The sequence below is a fragment of the Mandrillus leucophaeus genome, unplaced genomic scaffold (genome assembly GCF_000951045.1).
Source record: "Mandrillus leucophaeus isolate KB7577 unplaced genomic scaffold, Mleu.le_1.0 Scaffold394, whole genome shotgun sequence".
Taxonomy (NCBI): Eukaryota; Metazoa; Chordata; class Mammalia; order Primates; family Cercopithecidae; genus Mandrillus; species Mandrillus leucophaeus.
The window spans coordinates 1539470-1564776 of NW_012104187.1; the positions used below are offsets into that span (position 1 = coordinate 1539470).

General features: G+C 39.9%; 1 protein-coding gene across 1 annotated transcript in view; it reads left to right on the forward strand.

Annotated features, from left to right (window-relative positions):
• The window catches only part of LOC105547676 (putative uncharacterized protein encoded by LINC01552), a 56255-nt gene extending 35620 nt beyond the window's left edge, over nucleotides 1–20635 (forward strand). The window contains exon 7 of the mRNA XM_011991336.1: nucleotides 20196–20635. Coding sequence (XP_011846726.1) covers nucleotides 20196–20278 — 83 coding nt within the window. The 3' untranslated portion in view covers nucleotides 20279–20635. The remainder of the gene's footprint in view (nucleotides 1–20195) is intronic.
• Nucleotides 20636–25307: the final 4672 nt, after the last annotated feature.

The following is a 25307-nucleotide window of genomic DNA, read 5'->3' on the forward strand; positions in this document are numbered from 1 at the left end:
TTGGGCTTTGATGGAATTCATCACCCAATTGGTGAACTAGTAATTAGTTGTATGGGATAGGAAGTTTTTCCACCCTTGCCTCCCTCCCTCCCTCCTTTTGGAGACCCCGGGGTCTGTTATTCCCATCTTTATGTCCCTGTGTACTCAATGTTTAGCTCTTATAAGTGAGAACATGTGGTGTTTGGTTTTCTACTTCTGTATTAATTCACTTATGGCCTGCAATTTTAGTTAGGAAGTTTAATTAACCATAGAATTCCATTCCCTAAAAATTCAATTGAGGATTTTGCATTGAAAGCTGACTTTCCCTAGCCAAGAAAACCATTTTGCAAAGGTCCCCTTGAAGTGACACAAATAAATTTTGATGGCCACATGACACATAAGGCAGCCCCACTGAAACAAACACTGTCACTCCCTTTTCTAAGCCCTGAAAATGCAAAATGTAGAGTTACTGCCGCTCTGTCTACTGAAAATCCTCCTAAAATCTGTTAGCTCATTTTTTTGCCTTACTAATAAAATTGAATATAAATGTTTTATGATCCATAATTTTACAGTGTGCTATAAGGCTCATCATTCTGAATATTAATCAGCATTATAGAGGAGGCATAAGATAAAATGCTCACACCAGAAGCCTGTGGACATAACCATGAAATTTCCTCCTATTCAATCTCAGATACAGCTTTGACATGTAATGTTCTTCCCTCTAAAGATAGTTTTGGGAAATAATCCAGTTAACAAAAATTTCTTATTAATTGGTTCCAGTTAATCCAAAATTTACTAGAAATAAATTTCCTATTTTTACTGAATAAAAACAACTAAATGAATGTTAAGAGGAAAGCTGAATTACTGATTTTCTAATTTGGGGAGTAAATGAATCTTCTCTTTAGAAAGCATGATCTTTAGTGGCAATGCCTTGCAGATGGCTTTCAAGCTGGACATTTAAAGGACCAAAATAGCTTTGCGCAGTGGCAATATTGCAGCCAATAAGGTTTATCTGAGGTGTGATTATTGCTAATAAAAGGGCCAAATTAGCCTAGATTATTGCTAATCTTCACCAAACAAGTTATTCCAAGCTCCCAAAGTACTTTACAAGGTTGAGTACCCTCTTCAGACTCCCAGGAAATAGTTTAATACATTATTAATGCTTTCAAGCACTAATTCAAAAATATCTATTAAACAGGTATTAGGTATTGATATGGTTTGGATTTGTGTCTTTGCCCAAATCTCATGTCGAATTGGAGAAGGGGCCTGGTGGGAGGTGATTGGATTATGGGGGCTGATTTCCCCCATGCTGTTTTCATGATAGTAAGTTCTCGTGAGATCTGATGGTTTAACAGTGTGTGGCCCTTCGCTGTCTCTCTCTGTCTCTCCTGTTCCTCCATTGTAAGATGTGTTTACTTCCCCTTCTGCCATGATTGTAAGTTTCCTGAGGCCTCCTAGCCATGCTTCCTGTTAAGCCTGTGAAACTAAGTTAATTAAACCTCTTTTCTCCATGAGTTAGCCAGTCTCGGGTAGTTCTTTATAGCGGTGTGAGAATGGACTAATACAGGTACCTAAAATATAAGGGGTTACTATAACCTGTTTGGTAACAGATCCCAAACTGAACACTTTAAAGTTAAAATGCATTCCATTTTTAAATATGTAAATAGGATAGGAATATTTAAAATATCCTATGGAACATTATCCTTTCTGTTACAGAATCCTCAGTGTTGGCATCAAAGGTTGAGCTTCTTAGGCTATACTTTCACACCACAAAACACTTTGTGAAATTACATGTAACTAGCATTCAGTGGATATACGTAATATTCTAAATGCCTTTCACATTTTTACTTTAATCCTCACAAAAACCCTATGAGGTAGGTACTCTTGCTCTCCCCCATTTTACAGGTAAGACCATTGAATACAGAGAGGTTTGTAAACTGGTAGGTTTATATTGCAAATAAGTGGAGCAGCTGGATTCAAATCCAGTGTAGGCTAAGGGTACGTGCTAATCCCCACTCAATTATTTTCACCTGCCCCAAGATTCATGCATGACAACACGGAAAATATCCCATTTGCAACAAAACACAGTGGGGAATATCCATAGTGTAACAGAGAGAACCTGGGCTTTGGAGGCTGACAGACTGCTTCCAAGCTTAGGTGACTACTTACTCACTGGTGCCTTCATCTTAGTGCTCCCTGTTGTGTAAAACAGACATGGCAACCCTACCTCTTAGGTTTGTTATGAGGATGAAGTGAGATCATATATGTGACATGCCTAGCTGATTCTTCTCTCTGCCTGTCCTCTTGAGCTGTTCATAGTATAATCCCAAGCTAAAGCCTTGCAAAACTATATTTTAATCCCCCCATGAAAGTAATGATGCCTTAAACAGTAGGCTAATAAATTAAAACAGCTAATCTCTACTGCTTTTTTTTTTTCTCTTGAGATGGGGTATTGCTCTGTCATCCAGGCTGGAGTGCAGTGGTCCAGTCATAGCTCACTGCAGTCTCAAATTCCTGGACCCAGGTGATGCTTCTGCCTCAGCCTTCTGAGTAGTAGCTGGAACTACAGGCACACACCACCACATCAAGCTAATTTCTTTATTTTTTGTAGAGACAGGGTCTCACTATGTTGCCCAGACTGGTCTCAAACTCCTGGGCTCAAGCTATCCTGCTGCCATACGTACCCTTTCAAAGTGCTGGCCATTACAGGCATGAGCCACTGTGCCCAGCCTCCTCTGCTTCTGCAGTAGCTGATTTTCTGCCAGGCATAAGTAAAAAATAAAATCTAGCAATAGTATCAAAACATACAGTATATATTTTGAAAAGAGTAAAGTAAAATATAAAATTTAATTTAAAACAATGTCATATCAGGTGATATGTCCTTCCTAGACCGGTTGAAAATGACTTTTTGTTACTTTTGCAAGTTCTAAAAGTTCTAAACAGAACGAGAAAGTCGAGTGGTACATGCAACATAGAAAGTTTAAGAGACAAATAAATCCTTGTTACTCTAAGGGGATTAAAAGAATGAGATACAATACTATCTGCAACATTTCAAAGCAGTTTTTATGCAGTAGTAATTATCCAAGAGAGCACAGGTAACATTATTAATTTGTTTGCTACTTACTTGTGATAAAATTTGGGATCTGAGCTGCCTATTGTGTACTGTGCACTGCCACAGATTTTATGTACTCAAGAAGAACTTTCTCACAGTCCAGTAATTAGGTGCTATTGACATTGTAATCTTTGGAAATGTTCTTAATGAGCCCAAAAGACACGAATCTTATAGATAAAACCTCAAAGTAACAGTGACTCTTTAAGTGGCTTGTCAGGAAGAGAAAGCTCAAACATCAGTATCTGAAACACAGGAGAAACCCAAATTTAAACCTAGATTACATTGTGTTGTTAATTCTCTGAGACTTCTAGGGAAGAAACATCCAGGGGGTGATCTGAAAAGGGTTTTAAAAGACAGAACAATCGTAATATATTAGATATAATTTAAAATCTTCCTTTTCACCCTTTGAAGCTTTGGACCCAAGATGTATTTTCACTAAGTATATTTTGCACTGATTTATAAAAATAAATATTGTTTGAAAGTGAAGTTCAGTTGCCCCTGTTGTTTTAAATACAAAAACAAGTTTTAAAATCATGTAAGAAGTTGGAAGTTAGATAAGAAATAAAAAGAAGTTTCAGGCGTAAGTGTTAGCATTGGTTTATATATTGTTTCTAGACTGTCAGCTATAATTGATATAATTTGTTAAGGTTTTCAGATTCATATTCAAGTGCATAGTTTTTAATATTACAATGTATATCCAAACAGTATATTTCACATAGACTTGATGGCCATAAAAATGTTAGGAAGAGTTTATCAACGAATTGTGAGTTAAGTACCAGGACTAACCTGATTTACTAAATATAATGTATTACGGGGTCTGTAAATGTTAATGTCACTGCCACCAACTTTTCCATTACTTCCCTTATTGCCATCAGTTACCTATTATTCAAATTTTATATTTCTAGGTTGTGCATGTCATCTTTGTCTTTGAGACTTGAGCTAATTCTCAACCACCTTTTCTTAGGAATTTCCCTTGCTTTTTATACATTTAGAGATATTTTCTATTAATACTTGAGGCATATACTTTAGCATACTAGATGATAAATTAAAACCTGGGGCTGGGCGTAGTGGCTCACACCTGTAATCCCAATACTTTGGGAGGCCAAGGCAGGTGGATCTGTTGTGCTCAGGAGTTTGAGAACGACCTGAGCGACATGGGGAAGCCCCGTCTCCACAAAAAAAAAAAAAAAAAAAAAAGCCTGGTGTAGTGATGTGCACCCGTAGTCCCAGCTACTAGGGAAGCTGAGGTGGGAAGATCACCTGAGCCCAGGGAGGTGGAGGCTGCAGTGAGCCGTGATGGTGCCACTGCACTTCAGCCTGGGCAACAAAGACCCTGTCTGAAAACAAACAAATAAATAAAAACCTGGAAGATCAGCAGCCTGTCTCTCAAGTTTTCCTTCCAAATACAGTGAATTCCCAATGGTATAGAAATTGGTTAGGATGACCAACTGCATTAGAGAAGTGAAGACAAAAAAAAAAGAGGCTCTCTCTCTAACTCAGACTCTGTCCATAGGTCAGATTGGGATTGAAAAATGTTAGAAATGAAAAGGGAAGGCAACCATATGCTTTGAAAATACAGTGTTAATCTTTGAAATAAATAGGCAGGTAATTACTTTGAATTTGCAAGATCATAAAAATTTAGTAGAAAAAAGGTTAGACTAATACATATTAAAATGTCCTTTATTAATTTGACGGACTGTCTTATTTCAGTCTAGTGATGTTTTTAAGCATACATAGACAATATTTCATTTAATAAATACCGCTGATCACATTCCTTATCACACCCACACCTAGTGTTTGAAGCTCTCTAAAGCACGAGGCAGGAGACAAGAATGTTTCTGGTGTGTGTCGTTAGTCCAGTTAAGCCATGAGTTGGATTCCAGCAGCATCTCTACCCTGTGACAATGATTTCATCCCAAACCTTGCTGCCTGGTTGCAGGCTGATATTATGGTCATTTAAGAAGCATTATAAACCATATAAGCCATTATGGTAGTAGCAAAATGCTGAGAAAGGGTTTAATTAGTGCAGCGATGAGTGGGTATTAACTTTTTAATTTAGGAATGAGTCTGCTGGCAAAATGTTACAGGATATTATACATGGATTCATGCAAATCCATGGGCTTACCGAGGGTACCCTTAACTGAGTTTGACGTGGCATCTTTGTGTATGAAAGGTGTCATATTAATATTCCACTCAGCTGCTGGAACCCCCAGTTTGGAAATTGAAGGAATAAACTGAGATCAGAAGAGTGGTATTTATGAACCGTCGGCTTCTACAAATGTCACTGGGTTTCAATCTTTAGCTTATCGCATTCCTGGCTTGTTCAACTTCTTTAATCAAAGTTCCCCATCTTCAAATAAACAATCACATGGGGAAAAGGATGTTACAGAAAGGAAGTATTTTGTCTACTATTAAATTCTACACCAATGTAAGCTAGAGTTGATCCAAAAACGATGACATAATTTTATTTATAGACATAATGTAGAAATTTTTTATTAGAAAATATTTCAGATATTCATGGAATACAGAGAATTATATGTTGAACATCACCTGGCTCTATTAGACTTTGCCATGCTTGAGTCATAAAAGTAAGACAGTGAAGACTGAGTTGATACAATTCCTCCTTCTCTACCCAGAGGTAACCACTGCCTTGATTTTAGAGTTTGTCAATCATACGTATTTTATATCACTACACACACACACACACACACACTCTCATACGTATACATGTACAAATAATTTATAACATAATTTGGCATGTTTTCAAACATTATATCCATGATGGTGGAAGTATGTGTTCTTAATTTTTACCTATAAATGTTTTTGAAATTTATGTATAGTATTTTGCTGTATGTAGCTTGAGTTCATTTATTTTACCTGCTGTATAGTGTATTCCATTGTGCAATATGAATATTCTACAACATATTCATTCTGCTGTTGATGGGAATTCAGAAGATTTTCTGTTTGTTAGATTCATAAATAGCTGCTATTTCTCATAGTGTACATAGCGAGAGGTTCACTAAATACCTGGAAGAGGAGCTGCTGAGTTCTAGTAACTTTACTAGGTAGTGTCAGAATATGCTAATAAATGGTTACACTACTTTACACACATATCAGTAGGTTATGAGTTTGTATTGTTCCATTTTCCTACTTACACTTGGAGTTGCCATATTTTTAATTTTTGCTGTTCTGAAGGGTGTGAAATTGCATTTTATTCTTTTTTTGAAATTCCCTGATAACTAATAAGAATAATTTTTATATGTTTATTAACCATTTTAGTTTCCTCTTCTATGAATTGTTTGGTGCTAGAAGTAGATGATTTTTCTGTAATTGGGTGGTTCTTTTTTATAGGAGTCTATACATTCTGAACATTATCTCTTTGTTAGTTTCACAGTTCATAAATATCTTCTTCCTGTCTGTGGCATGTCTTTTAACTTTGCTTTTGATGTCTAGTTGAATCAAATTTTTTAAAAGTTTTTATGTAGTAATATTTTTAATATTTTAATTTATGAATTGTTCTTTGATTGCCTTTCCTAGAAAAAAATCTCCTACTCTAAGCTTATAGAAACAATCCCACATTGTCTTCTAAAAATATTACCAATTTGATTTTCACACTTAGGCCTTTGAAAGCACCAGAATTAATTTTTTTTAATTATACTTTAAGTTCTGGGGTACATGTGCAAAATGTGCAGTTTTGTCACATAGGTATACATGTGCCATGCTGGTTTTCTGTACCCATCAGCCCATCACCTACATTAGGTATTTCTCCTAATGCTATCCCTCCCATATCCCCCACCCCCTGACAGGCCCCTGTGTGTGATGTTCCCCTCCCTGTGTCCGTGTGTTCTCATTGTTCACATCCCACTTATGAGCGAGAACATGTGGTGTTTGATTTTCTGTTCCTGTGTTAGTTTGCTGAGAATGATGGTTTCCATGTTCATCCATGTCCCTACAAAGGACATGAACTCATCCTTTTTTATGGCTGCATAGTACTCCATGGTATATATGAGCCACATTTTCTTTATCCAGTCTATTATTGATGGACATTTGGGTTGGTTCCAAGTCTTTGCTGTGGTGAATAGTGCTGCAATAAACATACATATGCATATGTTTATAGTAGAATGATTTATAATCATTTGGGTATATCTCGAGTAATAGGATTGCTGGGTCAAATGGTATTTCTAGTTCTAGATCCTTGAGGAATCGCCACACAGAATTAATTTTTGTAGATGATGTAGTTTTGGAGTCTTTTGTTGCAATAGAATAGCTGATTATCATATCATCATTTACCCTCCCTTTCCCGCCCCCTTCCCTTTTGTAATGCTATCTCTGACATATGCCAAGTCTCCGTGTTGGTAGGAGCTTTTCCTAGGATCTTCATTCTGTGCAAATTACCTACTTGTCTTTTCTACTCAAGTTCCATGAAAAGACTGTTGGTATTTTGATATAAAGATTGATCTGGGAGAATTCACATTTTTATGATATTGAATCCTTCCAGCTATGAATACATTACAACTTTCCATTGATTTGGAGCCTCCTGTATATTTTTAAATTATGTTTTACACTATCTTCATAAAAGGTTTACATATCTTTTATTGAATTTATTCCTGAGACACTTATAGATATAAGTAAATTATACTTTTTGTTGCTATTATGAAAGGAATCATTTTTCTATGATCATTGTAAGTATCTATTATTATTGACTATTTTTATGCTTTTGATCTTATGTTTAACAAACTTGCTGAACTCTGTGGGCCTTATAGCTGAAAAATTTCTTATTTATATTTGGACAATCACATCATCTATAATTTGAAAGACTTGTCTCTTGTATGTACTTTTTTTTTCTTAATGCACTGGCTAGAATTTCCAGTATTGTAATAGAGCAGTCGGTGGCATCCTTTTTTGGTTTCTGTCTCTAACAGGATAATTTCTAAAGTGTCATCATGAAGTATGATGTTTATTGTAGGTTTGTCATAGCTATTCTTTAATCAAGTCACTAAAGTTCTCTTCTATAGCAGGTGCTGAAAGTTGTTTTTTTTGTTTTTTTTGTTTTGAGACGGAGTCTCGCTCTGTCGCCCAGGCTGGAGTGCAGTGGCCGGATCTCAGCTCACTGCAAGCTCCGCCTCCCGGGTTTACGCCATTCTCCTGCCTCAGCCTCCCGAGTAGCTGGGACTACATTAGCTGGCACTACAGGCGCCCGCCACCTCGCCCGGCTAGTTTTTTGTATTTTTTAATAGAGATGGGGTTTCACCGGGTTAACCAGGATGGTCTTGATCTCCTGACCTCGTGATCCGCCCGTCTCGGCCTCCCAAAGTGCTGGGATTACAGGCTTGAGCCACCGCGCCCGGGCAGGCGCTGAAAGTTTTTATAACAAATTGATGGCTAAGCTTTACCTGGTTTTCCCCCCTTTACCTATTAAGCTGATAATTGTGATCATTCTCCTTTTATCTGTTGATGTTGAAATATATCAATACATTTTCTCATGTTAAATTATACTTGTATTTCTTAACTTTTGTGTTCATAATTAATTTTAATTTTCTGGTCTTTTATGTAGAATTTTTCTTCTGAGTTTGGTCTATAATTTTTTTTCCCTGAATTCCCATTATCTAGTTTGGATATAAAGGCTATACTCGACTCATTAGGAAGGATTAGATTCTTCTACCTCTTCTTTCAGATGATTAAAGTTAGTATATAATAGGTATCTCAGCTGAGCATGGTGGCTCAGGCCTGTAATCCCAGCACTTTGGGAGACAGAGGCAGGTGGATCATGAGGTCAGGAGTTTGAGACCAGACGGACCAACATGTTGAAACCCTGTCTCTACTAAAAATACAAAAATTAGCTGGGTGTGGTGGTGCACACCTGTAATCCCAGCTACTCAGGAGGCTGAGGCAGGAGAATTGCTTGAACTCAGGAGGCAGAGGCTGCCGTGAGCTGAGATCACGCCACTGCACTCCGGCCTGGGCAACAGAGTGAGACTCTGTCTCAAAAAAAAAAAAAAAAAAAAAAGATATCTCTTCTTTGATGGTGTGAAAAATTTGTCAAACTGGACCCAGTGTCCTTTGTGAAGGTGAGAGATATTTTCAAATACAAATTTAGTTTCTTTAATAGCTGTTAGTGTTTTTTTTTTAATTGAGTCAATTGCAGCAACATTTTTTCTAGACAATCCATTTGATCTAGGTTTTCAAATACATTGAAATAAACTTGTTCATTGTATTCTCCCATTAATTCTAAAATATCTGTAATTATGCCCCTTTTCTGCCCCTGATGTTTTCTTTTTCCTGAGACAGAGTCTTGGTCTGTTGGCCAGGCTGGAGTACAGTGGCAAGATCTCAGCTCACTGCAATCTCGGCCTCCCAGGTTCAAGTGACTCTCTTGCCTCAGCCTCCCAAGTAGCTGGGATTACAGGTGTGTGCCACCATGCCCAGCTAATTTTTATATTTTCAGTAGAGACAGGGTTTCGCCATGTTGTCCAGGCTGGTCTCGAACTCCTGACATCAAGTGATCCGCCCACCTCAGCCTCTCAAAGTGCTGGGATTACAGGCTTGAGCCACTGCACCCAGCCTCTCCCTGATGTTGTTTTATATATTTACCATATGTTTGTTCTTAATACTGTCAAAGTGTTATATAATTTTTAGTCTTTTCTAAAGTGCTAAGTTTTGGTTTATTAATTTGCTCTACTTTTTTTTGGTTGTTGGATTTTTGTGTTTCTCTGCTGTTTCCTTCTATTTTTAAAAGATATTTCTGTTTTTTCCTCTAGCTTACTCATTTTTATTACATATTAATAAATGCATTTATGACTCTAAAAATGCTTTCGTTGCATCCGGTAAATTTTGACAGCACTTTCACTGTTGCTTGACTCTAAATATTTTATTCCATCACGATCGTCTCTTTAACAGAGAGATTTTTAAATATGCTTTGTTGAGATTGCTTTACCTTTAATTAATGACTCCTAAGTTCCTTGTAACCTTTCTATTAGCTCATCTTATTAATTTGGCAGTTCAGACATTCTTTATTCGTCTAATTTATTGTATGCGTAATCTCTTATGTTTTCTGAAAGAGAAATATAAAAACATCTCTCTATGACTGAAGATTGATCAGTTTCTCTTAGTAATTCTGTCAGTTTTTTGTTATACTAAGTTTTAAGGCTATGTTAAATGCTTCCTAATTTGTCATATTTTTTCTTGTGGATTGTTTCATGCACTGGCCTCTTTAACCCTGGTGTGGCCGGGTATGGTGGTACACGCCTGTATTCCCAGCGACTCAGGAGGCTGAGGCAGGAATGTCTTTGATGTCTTAAATTCTATTGTATCTTATATCAATAACATTATAATAGTTTTCGTATTAGTAATATTTGCATTGTATTTTTTTCATTTTTTTCAATATTTTTATGATTCTTTATATTGGATTTTTCTCTTTTTAAGCAACTTAAAATGATACCTTTTTCTTTTTAATACTCTTTGATAATAGCTACTTTTTAACAGGAGAGTTTATTGTTTACAGTTGTGATTATTGATATATTTGGACTTATTTTTATTACCTTGTCTTTGTATTTTCTGATATTTTGCTTTACTTTCTATTCTTTCTTGCTTTCTTTTAGGTTGATAACATTTTCTGTATTTTATTGTTCCCCCATGCTGATTTGAAAGCTGAAAGCTGTGTTTCTTTTCTTTTATTGTATATGTTTATATATGCATATGTTTTAATATATGTGTATGTTTAGGAGTATCATTACTTCAATAATTTGCTTTGTGAGGGCCTGTTAATGGTAAATTCTGTTTGCCTTCAATTTTACCTCACTCTTGATGGTAATTTAGCAAGACCTGAAATTCTAGGTTGGCAGTTATTCTTTCCTCCACATTTTCTTATTGTATCATCACTACTGAGCCTCTACTTAGGATTATAAGAAGTCTGGTGTCAATTTTCTAATCATTTGTAGTTATTTAATGTTTTCTTTATGGTGTTCAATGTATTCAATGATGTATTTATCTTTGTCAGTATTCATGATGAAATTTGGATCTGATGATTCATGTGTTTCTTTACTTCTAGAAATTTCTCAGCTACTACCTTTTCAAATATTTCTTGTACATTTTCTATGCTTCTATATTTCTTCTGAAGCACCTCTCAATCTCTCTTCCATGCCTCCAATCTACAGTTTCTAATTTTTCTTGGTTGTGCGTATGGGTGAATTCTTCAATAGTACCTTCCAACTTTCAAATTCTCTCTTCAGCTATGCCAGTTTATCCCATGTTTTAGTGTTTCATTTTAGTGACTCTTTTATTTCCAAAAATTTTAATTGGTTCTTTTTCAAAGCCACTGTTCTTGTTTTACTCTGGGCTATCTTGTATCATAATTTGTTTTTCCCTTTTTATGATAATTATCATTAAACATGAGCTCTTTAAACATACTAAGCATAGTTTTAAAATCTTTGTCATACTGTTTCATCAACTTAAATTTACCTGGAGTGAATTCATGTTCTGACAGCTTATTTTGCTTTTGTCCTGCCTAGGGTTCTATCCCGTTTATTTTGGAACTTAGGTTTGCATGCTCAAGTCTGTCTGTCTGTCTCTCCCTCTTGATGCAATATTTCCTGAATATAGTTCTGTGACTGCTTCTTGTACCTCTCTCACTCCCAGTTTACAGCCAGTTCTTATAAGTTTGGGGGTGCCTACTTTGCTGTGACATGAAGGGTCCTGAAGACTCCAAGCCAGCAGGTGGTCTAGCTCAGTTCCTCTGCACGAAGTGAGTCTGTGCCCTCTAACCTTCCCAGGCTCATAGCTTACTACAAAGCCATAGCCCAGGTTAAAAACTGTTGTTGTTGTTGTTGTTGTTGTTGTCGTTGTTGTTGTTTCTCAACTTTCTTTCATTAAAGCTTCTGCCTTCAAGAAGTGAATTTGTTCTTCCACACAGCATGAAGCACATTTAGCTTCTGTTACCAAATACAAGCTTTATTCTTGACCATCAGGATGGGTTTCTGCAGCTGAAACAAAGAGACCTGTGGTTTGGGCTATGTATTCCTTCACTAAGGCTGCCATAACAAACTACTGCAAACCAGGTGGCTTCAACCACAGAAATTAATATTCTCACAGTTCTGGAGGCTGGAAGTCTGAAACCAAGGTGAGGTTGGTTTATTCTGAGGACTGCAAGGGAGAATCTGTCCCGTGACTCTCTCCTAGCTTCTGGTAGCCCTGAGTTTCCTTTACTTGTAGATGACATTCTCCCTGTGTCTTCGCATTGCCTTCCCTCTACCTACCTCTCTACTTTCAAATTCCTTCTTTTTATAAGGACACAGACATATTGGGTTAAGTCCACCCTAATGACCTCATCTTAATTTGGTCATCTGCAAAGACCCTATTTCTAAATAAGCTCACATTTATAGGTACTGGAGGTTAGGACTTCAGCATCTTTGGGGAGACACAATTCAATTCCTAACAGGCTAGCTCATTACTTCACATTTCATTACAAGAGACATGTTTATCTTGTTCTGCCAGTATGTCTTTTTGTTTTTCTTTCTAAATTTTATCTATCAGGCCCATATGGAGTCCTAAATCATGAATTCACTATACCATTGTTCTCTCTTCTTCCCCCACCAAAAAAATCCTACGGGTTCAAATCAGTTCTCTTCCTGTTCTGGATGAAAGAACCTTCATTTGATTCCTACCTTATTTTATATATTGTAAGAACACTTCACCTTTGTAAACAACTGCACAGTTATTGTTATCCCATGTATTGAAAGCGTACATTAAGTATCAGTCATTTTTTAAAAGAACACTTTTAAAGTCTCAGTTTTATCTTCGTAGAAGTCTTTTCCTTGTGTATCCTGTCTGTGACCTAGGCAGTCAGTTGCCTTCTCTGGAAAAGCGTGTGTTACGATGCTTTTGAATTGTTGAATTGTGATCCCCCCCATACACACACACCACCTCACAAAAATATGTTGAGACTTTAACCCCAGGCTCTTATGAATGTAATCTTATTTAGAAATAGAGTCTCTGCAGATGTAGTTAAGCCAAGGTCTTCCAGGTAGACTCAATTCAATATAACTAGTGTCAAAGAGGAACACATCCTGTGAAGACACAGACTCACAGGGAGACACCATGTGATGACAGAGACAGAGACTGGAGTGATGCAACCACAGGCCAAAGAATGACAAGGATTGGTGGCCATGACCTGAAGCTAGGAGGAGGCAAGGAAGGATTCCACCCAGGGTCTCAGGGGAAGGCATGGCCCTACAAATTTCGAACACCTTGATTTTGAACTTCTAGCCTCCAGAACTGTGAGACAATTCATTTCTGTTGGTTTCAGCCACCCAGTTTGTGCTACTTTGTTATGGCAGCTCTAGCAAGCAAATACAAGGTGACGATTTAATAACTTCTATGGCATCACATTAAATAATTGATACCCACTATTCCAAATGAGTTCAGTGGCAGTATGTTTTCAGTTTGTATTAAGACTTAGGGTAAGGAGTTCTGCCATTCAGTGCCCACCATAAGAGAGATATGTTCCCTTGATCAGTTAGAAAGCTACTTCTTTCAAGCTTCAACTATGTTCTAGCATTAAGGAATCAAATGTGACAAGGCTTGTGTATAAATGTGCCTGCCACTTTCCTGGCCGTTAGCAAGTGATCTATATATGTTTGATAAAACTGAGTCTGAGGCCAGGCATGGTGGCTCACACCTGTAATCCTCCCAGCACTTTGGGAGGCCGAGCTGGGTGGATCACTTGAGGCCAGGAGTTCAAGACCAGCCTGTCCAACATGGTGAAACCCCATCTCTACTAAAAATACAAAAATTAGCCAAACGTGGTGGCAAGCATCTGTGGTCCCAGCTACTTGGGAAGCTGAGGTGGGAGGATCACTTGAACCCAGGCGGTAGAGGTTACAGTGAGTCCAGATCACACCACAGCATTCCAGCCTATGTGACAGGGCAAGATTTCGCCTCGAAAAGGAAAAAAAAAACAAAAAAAAACTGAGTCTGAGGTTAACTTCATTTAGACTCCTGATTTCATGAACTTAGGTTATGGTCTCACAGTATCCCTATTTGTCCTGGAGAACACCACCATGTCCAGTACTCTCTTCCATAAACACGCCCATGCCTCCTTTTCTTCCTCTCTCCTTTGCTTCCTCTGCAAGCAGCTGCCCTCTGCCCCCCTTCCCTTTGATGTGAACCCGCCTGAGGGAAATCAGAACCTGCTTGCTACCCTTCTCTGGCTCCAGTTTCCTCCACTTTCCTCCTGGCTTCATTGCCCTCTGGCACTGCCATCCACTGGGTCACCAGAATCTGTGAAATGGCAAATACAATTTCTAGTCCTCATCTCACTTGACCTCACCCCAGGATTTTGTTACTGCTAAGCATTCCTTAATTTTTTTTTTTTTTTTTTTTTGCCAACGTCTGGCTGTATTGCCCAAGCTGGAGTGCAGTGGTGCAATCTCGGCTCACTGCAACCTCCACCTCCTGGGCTAAAGTGATCCTCCCACTTCAGCCTCCCAAGTAGCTGGGACCACAGGTGTGCACCACCATGCCCAGTAAGTTTTTGTATTTTTGGTAGAGACAAGGTTTCACCATGTTGCCCAGGCTGGTCTCGAGCTCCTGAGCTCAAGCAATCCACATGCCTCGGCCTCCCAAAGTGCTGGGATTACAGGCGTGAGCCACTGTGCCTGGCCCCTTAAATTTTTTGTGAATAGCTCTATTGAGATATAATTGAAAAATAAAAATTATATATACTTAAGTGAAAAATGATCACCACAGTCAAGCTAACTGGCATATTTATAATTTCACCATTTTCTTCCTCTCCCTTTCTTTTTCCTTCATCCTTCTCCCTCCTCCTCCTTTTATGATGAGAACACTTAAGAGCTACCTACCCTCTTAGCGAATTTCAAGTATACAATACAGTATTGTTAACTATAGTTACTCTGCTGTACATTAGATCTTCAGAATTTATTCATCTCACATAACTGAAACGTTGTATCCTTCACCTTGATTCTCAAAACGCTCTCCTCTTGACTTCCAAGACATCAACCTGTCCTGGTTCTCCTCCTCCGATTCAGAGTGCCCTTCTCAGTCTATCCTGGTTGATCAATTTTGCCCCAGCTCTGTGTCTTCAATGTTGAGGTTGCTAAGGATTTTATATTTCGCTTCACTTTTTCACACTGTTATTCCCTGCTGAATCCTTCAGCAGATCTCTGTGGCTTTCAAGATAAAATCAAGTTCTTCAGTTTTGTCTACAAGACCATTCCTAACCCCTGCCTCTCCCTTATGTGAGCTTTCTAACCTGGTGGTCACAAATGACTTGCAGTTCCCTGCTGTTTCTTGCTGTCCCAAGGACATGTTCCTGCACACATGCCTTCGTCTAGGTGGTGGGTCTTCTGCCTGGTCTTGCTGAGCTTCTATGTTCAGCTGGTCATTGATGGCCTTGTGCTGGCTGTCTGCTGGGGTGACAGGGGTAACCAGACCTCATGTCTCTCATTATCAAGTAAGCTAAGTCAGGCTTGCTTTCATGATGGTCTCAGAGTTCTCCAGAACAGCAAGAGAGCAGGCTCCAATGCACAAGGATTGTTCAGGTCTCTGCTGGGGTCACATTTGCTCTTGTCCCATTAGCCAAAGCAAGTCACAGGGCCAAGACCAGAGTCAATGTGTGAGGGAACTGCAAAGGCTGTGGATAATAAGTGGAACACACTACTTAGCCTTCTAGGTTTTACCTTCTGTTTGTTAATCCATTCACTCATTCATTCCACAGTCTTTATGAATACCTAAGCAAACCCTAGGTGAGGCACTGAGGATATAGAGATTTTTCTCAGTGCCTGGAATTTATGTTCTAAGACAGTCACTCAATGACTAGCACATTCTGTAAAAGTCAGACCAGGATTTGTGGAAGTCCCATGAGGTAAGGTGGGCCTCAGGAGGTCTGTCTGCATTCTTCACCATTTCTGCAGAAATCGCTACCTTGCTATTCAGAATTATATATTAATAACCACTTTTCCCATTAGAATAATCAGAAACCAAGATACAGAAACAAAATTTTAAATATTTTCAGTGTGTATGTTTTTAAAACCATGACTGAAATGCTACTGCATTTCTTTGGGAACCGATAAATTCAAGCATAAAACTGTGTGATAACAGCATTTCCACTAAATATGCAGATGTCAAGGTGTGTTACAGGAGCAGTTAACATTTCAATCCTTAGGCTCCAAGTTGTTCACCTGTTCATAAGAAAAAATAGCAGCTTGTAACTTCAAATTCATATGTGCAAAAATTGCATAGACCAAACGTTCAAGTGAAAATCCTGTTAGAGACAACTACCTAAAGCTTCCATATTAAGAGTGTTTATTTTTCTCTAGGATTAGAACAGATTGCATTGGCAGCCCGGTCTTTCATAAAGAGGGAGGTGGGGAATAGACTTGGGCCTTCATTTTCTCACAAAAGGCACAATGTGAAGCGCATCTGTGAACATTGCATAATTTGTTATGTTCTACAAAGAGGTGGGTTTTTGTTGTACACATACCAAAGCTATTTGGTCCCGTTTCACCAGTGATCTCTATTCAGGTCCAGAAAAGAAATTGGCCTCAGAAGAGTGAAAGGAAAGTAAATTTTTCTTTAAAAATTAGATACAGATTATCACTTCAAAATGCAGGAGGGAATTTTACAAGTGCCGGTGTACTGATTAGCTTTCCAATGGACATCCAACCCTTTATTAAACACATGCTAGCTGTGGTCAACTGTGACCGATGTGGTTTATTACTCTCCAGAAGGGCTGAACTGAAATCACCCATCTAATTTAATTGAGAAATGTTGGATGAACTTGAACTGTTTCATGGACATGAATGACCAGAGAATTTATTTGATGAGACATTAAAGGCTGAATACGGTAACTATCTCTTTGATAGTTTAGTACAGTCTATTCATTTGTTCATTAGCATGTCTTTCATATTTTTCATTACTACCTGAGCAACCTAAATGAAAAAGGCAAAAAAATAAAAGTTTTTGTACAGCATCATTACAAAAATTACCAACCTTCCCTTTATTGGTAAATATTCGTGACCGCTTTTAATGTAGTTAACACTTTTCAAAGTGACATCAGCTTTCCAGTAAAGGAAGTTCACAGTAATTAAATGGTGAAAAACATTAATAAGTCCACTGGGATTTTTCATATGATAGTCCCTAAATTATTTTCAAAATGTTGGCTTCTGACTTCATTCATTAAGACAAAAAAAAAAGCCTTTAAGAAGTTGGCATGTTATTCACCAAACAAGCCCCTTTGCATTTTCTTGTAAACTGGGCAGTGTGAGCTATAATTGGTGACCTCACAATGAAACATTTATAGTAACTTTATCAAGTGTATGGCACAGAGGTGGCATCAGATGACAGTGCTTTCTCTTCATGTGTGTCTGCTAACATTTAAGGTAGATTCTGCTTTTTTTCCAATGACTAATGCTGGGGCATAACTTGGAGATATATACCTTTTTAAAACTATATTAAAATATTATATATTTTAAATTATCCACAGAAAGTCAGAGCTGGAAACTCAAAGAATAAATTACAAAATCACACTTCATATAACTAGTGACTCTTTAAATGAAATTTTTCATTGAAACTTTGTCATTAAAATAGAAAGGGCTTTGGCTGTGCCCATACAAGCATAATAAATTGTATATGTTTGTGATACTGAATGACTTTTACCCATATGCTGCACTGCAAAGCTACATGAATGAGGCATTTACCAAATCAAGCCCACCACATTAAACAGAAAAACAATCTTTATTCATGGTAACTTATCAGTTTCAATTAATCAACCCTAACAATGGAAATTCTGATGTGTTCAAGCAACTTGAAAGCAATAGGTCATCTCCAGGGCAGCATTGTTGTGTCTTTGTGCTGAAGGTTTCAAACAAAGCAACATCTTCAATAAATACACATGCATATACATACATACATGTGCATATATATACATACAAATGGGCAGTTACAGCTGAGCCCTGTGGTGCCAACAAAAATGCATGTGTATTGTTTATTATTTTTATCATAGCACATGTAATTGTTTTCCCTCAAGTATTACTTTTTGAGCTCTGCAAATTTAAACAAAAGGAAAGAAATTTCCATTGGATGACCATCCTTTCAGTTTCTGTACTGCTATGTGAATAGCATTGTGCAAACCATTCCATTGGTTTTGAAAAGGGGTAACCATTGGTTTGATTTGGTTACACGGTTTAGTAAAGAGCTCCCTCCCACTGCCTTAGGGTCTGTGAAAGGTCTGTGACCTGTTTAGAACTGCCAAGTGAAATGTCATGTCGCCCCTCCCAAATGGGAGTATCTGCATTCATTTGATCAGTATAAAAAATGATTGGGGATGGCGAGATCAGTGCTTTTGAATTGCAATTTATAGCAGTTTACAAAAATGCACATTGTTGGAAAAGAAAACATGGAAGTGTTTCTTTCTAAATTGCATTACCTGTGAAATGTCATTAGTCTTTTAAGGATATTTACATCCTTTTTTTATTATTATTTAGGAGACTTACTTCAACTAAAGCAAATCAGAATTTTATTACGTTATGATTTTTTTAACTTGTATTTTGGTTTTAGTGATAGAATTTTTAAAAAAGGAATGTTTCTGAGTTATTCATATAAACATAATTTATCATGTCCATTTATTGATTTTCTAAGATAATCTTCCTTAATGAGTTGTATTAGTAGAAGATTCTTAATTATCTTTCCCAGATTGTTCAGGAGATTTATTTGTTGGTAAATTCCTTGTCTGCTGATTTCTAATAGACTAAAATCTCCAGTATATTTAACTCTAGCAAGTTTCCACTATTCCTTCAACATTGTACTACCAGAACTTCTTTGTAAGATGGGTACTTTTCTAAATTATGGAACCCGTTGACTCATCTACATGTATGCATAGTTTTATAAAAGGGAATTTCATTGCTTTTCGTTAAGTGTGCAAAAGAATACACGAAGCTTATCCAGAAAGTTTAGGTAGCCTGTTCAAGTTCGTAAGGACTGAATGAAGCCTCCTGGAGTTTCTGGGGTGCAGAAAACAATGCCCTTTTTGCTATTTCCAGGCATCTCACAAGCTCCGTATCTTTATGGCAGTGCGTAGTATTGGACATTACTTTAAAGAAAGCTTTGAGTAAGAAAAGTTACCTTGGGAAAAGGCCCTTGGGGCTTTCCTGGTTGGTACCCGATTAGAAAAAGAAAGGCCCTTCTGCAGAAAAGACTTGACCCAGATAGGCTCTGGAGCACTCCACTTTGAACCTCCCAACCATTGAAATCCGAGGTTGTCACGTTTTTATCTTTGTTCATGTTAAGCCTTGGAATGACAGCCTGGCTCCTCTGTGTTCCCCTCTCCCATTGCCTGGCTGTAAGTGTCCACATTGACACCTACCGGTGACCGCAGGCTGCAATGCTTTGTTGCCTTCTCCACGCTCCCGGCTTTCAGTGGGATTAGCCCAGGGCCTTTGTTCCCCTTCAAAGCTGGAACATCACATCCCATGTTGTGGCTTTCCTGTCTCAGACCCCCAAGGCTTTCCTCACAATTTACGCACCAGGTAAATGTTCCTCCCCACAGGGCAGAGAGCCCAAACCATTGAGGTTGGGGGTGGGGACATCTTCCCATTCCCCAGTTTCAGAGCCCAGGGCCAATGTGGTTTTGTTTCCTTCTCATTCATAATTTTCTATTTCACATGGAAGAAATATTGCAAAGCAAATGGAAATTTAAATCTTGGAAAAATCAAATCCCTGGGTCCAAACACAGACAACTCTTCCTACTTTTTTTTATTCTGTTACAATGGCTTCAGTAGAATGTTGAGTACTGGCCTTTATCAGGGGCAGCTAAGACCATTCCTGCAGTCTGGGGCTGCTGGAGAGCTCCAGACTGTCTCAGAGCAAAGCTTGGCTGGCACACGCTGTCTAGAAGGCCAAGGATAATCTGCCTGCCTGCCCTACCTCCTTCACCACCTCTCTTCCAGGTTCCTGAAGAGGCTCCCAGCTAGGGCCAGGGCTGGGAGCACCCACTAAAAAGATGATGCAAAATGCTATGGGGGAAGAGTGGGGAGTGGTTTGTGTATGGTAAGTAAAACAAAGTTTATGTCTGTCCACCTTTCTTCACGTTTAGGGAAGTTGTCGGAATCCCCAAAAGAAGAGTCCTTGGAGGAAGCACCCATGCGCCAGAGCAGCCCCGCGGAGACTGTTGATTAACTGAGCAGAAGCCTGGGCTGCACAGACAGGGCCACAGAAAGAGTGGCCTCACCATCCTGGTGTAAGGTGCCTCCCTCTCAAAGGATACTATCTCCAAGGATTTTCTAAACTAATTGTTTAATCTTTCCAGATTATGTACATTAACCAGCACTGTGCTGGAATAAACCTCAATGCGTGCCTTATGCGCCCTCCTTTCCACGCCTTTAAGGAAAGCGCTGACTGGTGCTGGGTGAGCAGGGCGCACCGACCCTGCGGGGCGACCACATCCATTCAGGTGCTCCCGGGACTCAGAAGAGCCCAGGCGTCTAAGAGTGGGAAGGAACGGACTTTAATTAAAAAGTTTGACTCCCTCTCTAATTCATATAGTCTTTCTATACCAAAAACATCAACCTAATTTGCTGTCTCCTCACCCAATAACTAGTCCCCATGAAGGTGGGTCATAAAGACTAGAGGGAGATCGTACATTTCCTCAAGGAAGATTCATTCTTATCTTACGTCGGCACAGGGCACCTAGCCGCATCTTAAAGACTGTCAGAAATTCTTTAATAAGTAGGGAAACTCTTTGGAGTTTTGCTTCCTGGTAAGGATGCAAACCAAGATTCTGCTGGAATGCCAGACACCGTTTACCAAAAGGCAGGTTTGCTTTTCTTCCATGCGTAATGTCCAACTTGGTTCTTTCTACTCCCCTAACTACAAGTAAGGCCTTGTTAAGAGCCTGTATCTGAATTGTAGGCTCTGGATTACAGTATTCTAAAGTTATTTATTAAGTCTCAAGAAATATATTTATGGTAGTTGTCACATAAAGCTGATATACTTTAGTTCAAAAGAAAGCTGCAGAGGCGATTTATTTGTGCGTAAAAGGAACACGATTTAATTGGAGAGAGACATGTTATTTTCAACGCAAGTACACGGGATGGTACAGCGCTGTGGAGCATTGTTCGAGCTTCATCTACTATGCACTATATGCCGCTGTCTCCAAAGGAGTGTTGCCCTAGAAACTTGTTTTAAATCTGCTGCTATATATCAACACCTTGTTTTAGCAGTCCTTGGCTGAATTACAGTTACACAGTTTGGCGCTTCTTTCAAATTTCCTCCCATCAGTTTGGCTAAAGAAAGGAATTTTTCTCCTTTAGAAATGAATTGGCTTAATTAGTAAGTAGATTAATGGCAATTGCTGGTGAGTTGGTTTCCAGCAGAGTTTCACCAGAGAGGGTTAATCGGAGTCAGGTCTGGAATCTTTCCCAGAACTGGCTGCCAGCCATTTCCACCAACCAATCAACCCTACAAGGAACAGAGGAAATGAAATAAAATTTGTATCCTCTGTGCCATCGTCCTGGACAGAAATTCCTTGAAAGCAGCCTCCTGGTTGGGTGCAATATCAAACTGCTTCATTTCAGCACTTTAATAGAAACTTGAACCTTCAAGATTTATCCGGATACCAAAGCAAAGTTTCAAATGGCACAATAAAGGTCTCCACAGAACCCTGGAAGTATTGGAAATTTCTGAGGCTCTCAGCCAATTTCAGGTTGGGAGAAATTGCAGATCACCCAGGTCCTGCCCTATATCTGTTGTCCATCAGAAGCCCTTCAAAAGTTTTGCTGTATGTTTTGCATCCTTTTTACTTATTTTTTTCCCATAGTAATGAAAATGCATTCATAGTTTAACTTGCAGCTGCATTAGTCTTGGAAAAAAAAAAAAAAAAAATCCCTGCTGAGAAATGCATATAATAGGAAAAACAGATCGGCTGGACAGCAGTGTAATTAATGCCAGAAAGGGCTGAGGCCGGTTTCATAGTTTGTCTTTTGAGGATATCAAGACGAGACCTGGTGAAAAATGACGCATGCTTTAGCATTTCAGAAAGCTGGCAACTGGCAGCGCTTTTCCTTTTTTCTTTGACTTTCTGCCGCGGAACAAAGAGGTCCGCAGAACTAGCTAGGTTGTAATGAGTTCTATGTCCCTAGCACATTAAGTGCATCATGGAAACATATTGTATCGAAATAGTTTGGAGGAGAATACTGGGGATGAAAGAGAATGGGTGCTTTGATCAGCTCCCTGGGGTCCTGAGCGCGCACAGACTGACTTGCAAGGAGTTATTCAGCTCCAGCTAGACACACTTACAACACCATTGAAAGAAATTTGCATATCTGTAATTTATCACATTGGTCCAGAACATTATTGCAAGGTAAATAAAAGTTAGTTGAATAAAATAATCAATCATCGCAGATATAGAGAAAACTGTGAAGCCAGTCTTTCCACTAAAAAATAGAAATAAATATGTCTATAAAACATAATGACTTAGAAGCAGCTGACTTTATTTTAAAATGCTTTTAGAACAACAGGTTATGCATTGGCAAAAACAAGAGTGGCCACAATTTCTTTGCCTTTCTGCTTTAGGGGAGTGTATTCGCTGCTTCCCACTGTAATAAAGTCAAAGTTGAGACGTGTTTGGCCATAACCAGCCTGCAACATGCAGACAAAAATTAGTACACACTTTGAGTAGATATGAAAGACCACTTAATGTCTCTAGCATTTGCAAATGCTAAGATTAAATCTCATTTATTCTTCTGTTGATTTCATTCCTAAGCCTTGTTTGCTGAATTTAGCTCAAGAGGATGAAATGTCCGGAGATCTGGTCAATAGGAAAACTTGCTTTCTAATGCCCCATGAGAACAAGTGAAAATTTAACAGGCAGGCATTGTTCTGAGTTTTGAAACAACCCAGTTAAACAGCAAACAAGAATCTTCAACTTGACCTTGAAAAAGGCTGTGTGCCTGCAGATAATCTATCAAACAACTCTAGATGACAATGATGTATTTCAAAGTATTGTCAGATGAAAAGATTGATAAATTTGCTGTTGCAAAGAGAGAACTTTGGAAACAGGCAACAGGCACTTTAGCTCTCTGACTCCGCCTCCTCCTCTGTCCTCACTGCACCGTCCCCACCCCACCACCCCCAGCCGCCCTTGGGGCCAACTCGGTAGAAGGCCAGTAAATCAGCACTGTAATATTTCTTAAGGGGCACGGAAAAGCTGTGAACAGTACTTCTCATATTAAACGCAATATTTCTTTGCTTTCGTGGGGAACAAAAGTCATAGCAAGACGTCTTTATGGCTAATTCAGTCAAAGGCACATCCCTGGTTCCCCCCGAAGAAAGGTCAGTGTCGTTGTGTTTGGTCCACCGAGGGGGTGTTTTCACACTGAAAACTGAGCCAGCTGTCCCTGTCATACCCTCGCCATTGGGGAGCGCGCACTAGCCATGGTTATTAGGCACTTCTACACCTGCAAAATACACCGATTTCCAAGACTTTTCAAGACACCCTCCCGTTCTCATGCCCCCTCCTCTTGTCTGCTAAACTTTGACAACACAATTCAAGCCCTGGATGAAAGCGCTGCACGCAAGAAGAACTCTTGGGAGGGGTGGCCCAGCTACCATCTCCCGGTGTCTATTGAGCGGCCATCAAAGAAATGAGGCGTCAAGTGTGTTTTCAGAAGTATGGAAAAACTTCCAGATAATTGCTTCGAGGTGTCACACATCTGCTATTGCCACACATGCCAGCTGTTGAACCCTAATATTTTATTATATGCACCGGTGTGAGGTGTGGGGTTGCAGCCAGGCGTCCTTCGCGTAGAAGTGGCTTGTTTTAAAATTTGTAATTATCATGTCACTGACAAGCGCCAGGAGATACAATTTTTTTGAGTTGCCCAATGCCAATGCACGTCTGTATTTTTACAATCCGAATGCCAACGCTTGCCGAACTAGGTTTTATCAAACTTCTTCTAGAAACATCCCCTAGCTAGACTCACCCTAAATCCACTTCCAAACGCTTGCACTCCAGAGATAGGCGACTAACTAGCTGGGAGACGTCCAGCGACTCAAACAGGAAAGCAGCTAGAAGGGATCCTCCTAGAAAGGAGCTAGGAGGGTGCGGGCTCTTCCCAGAGAGGTCCGCCAGGGAGTACTCAACTGGTGTTTGTTCAACCTCGCAGCTGGTACTCGGTGCAGTCGCTGAAGAGAAATTGTAAAACTAGAAATAATTCAGAGTAAGTATCTTTAAGAGCGAGAATGCCCCAAGGTGCCAGTACCTCTAAGACAGGAGGGCCAATGTAACTAGCTTTCTCCATCCGCACTTACACAGGGCCTAGGAGTGGGGGTAGGGAACCAAAGAGTCCTATCTGGCTGCGGGTTGGGGGGAGGGGGCGAGGAGAGGAGAAGAGCGCATTTAATTAACCGGCGGTGTGTCTCTAATCCTCATCTTTGTCTAATCCACCCAAACTGCGGAGCTCTACATGAGAAGTCCCTAGAGTGGGCGAGGTGCAGAGGTGCCCAGGACGCCTTGGGTTCCTGGGACACAGGCAGAGGTGAAACACCCCACATGCCACAGGAAGCGGGAGGGGGCGCAGCTCACCAGTAGGGAACCCTAAACTATTTCCTGAAGGCTTGGGGCCTCCACACAACCCGCCTCCACGAGTAAAGCGCCGGCGCCTCTCCAAAGCGATGTCAGCGCAACAGGTTGTTTGGAACAGGTGCCGGCCAGCTAGGGATGGGATTGGCATTAAGCTGCGGGGATCAGTCAAGGGCCAAGACTCCCCGAGAAGCAAGGGCAGACCCCCAGAGGTCTGAAAGTGGGGACTGGCTAGAAACTTGCGCCCCCCGCCACTGTCGCTGCTAGCGCTGGCGCCTCAGCCCGGAGGCAAAAACCAGCTCGCCACAACCTGCGCCCCGGGTCACGGGGCCCTCTGCAGGCGGCCGCCCGAGGGCTTTCCGCCCGGCCGCGGGGCATAGTTGTCCCGGGCCTCCTCCTAAGAAACCTGGGGTCCCATCCCCAGGTCTTCTTCTGGCCGTTCGCTCCCCTCCCTGCTCGCTGCTTCCTGGAGCCCCTCTTGGAGACTTCCATGCGCAAAGACAGCAGAACTGCGGAGAGCAAGGCGTCGGGGAGCCACTTCCAGCCTCGAGCGAAGACAGGCAGCACCGGAGTCCCGAATGCCCCTGGGAGCAAGGGCTAGGCGGGCCTCCGGGGACACTCGTCCGA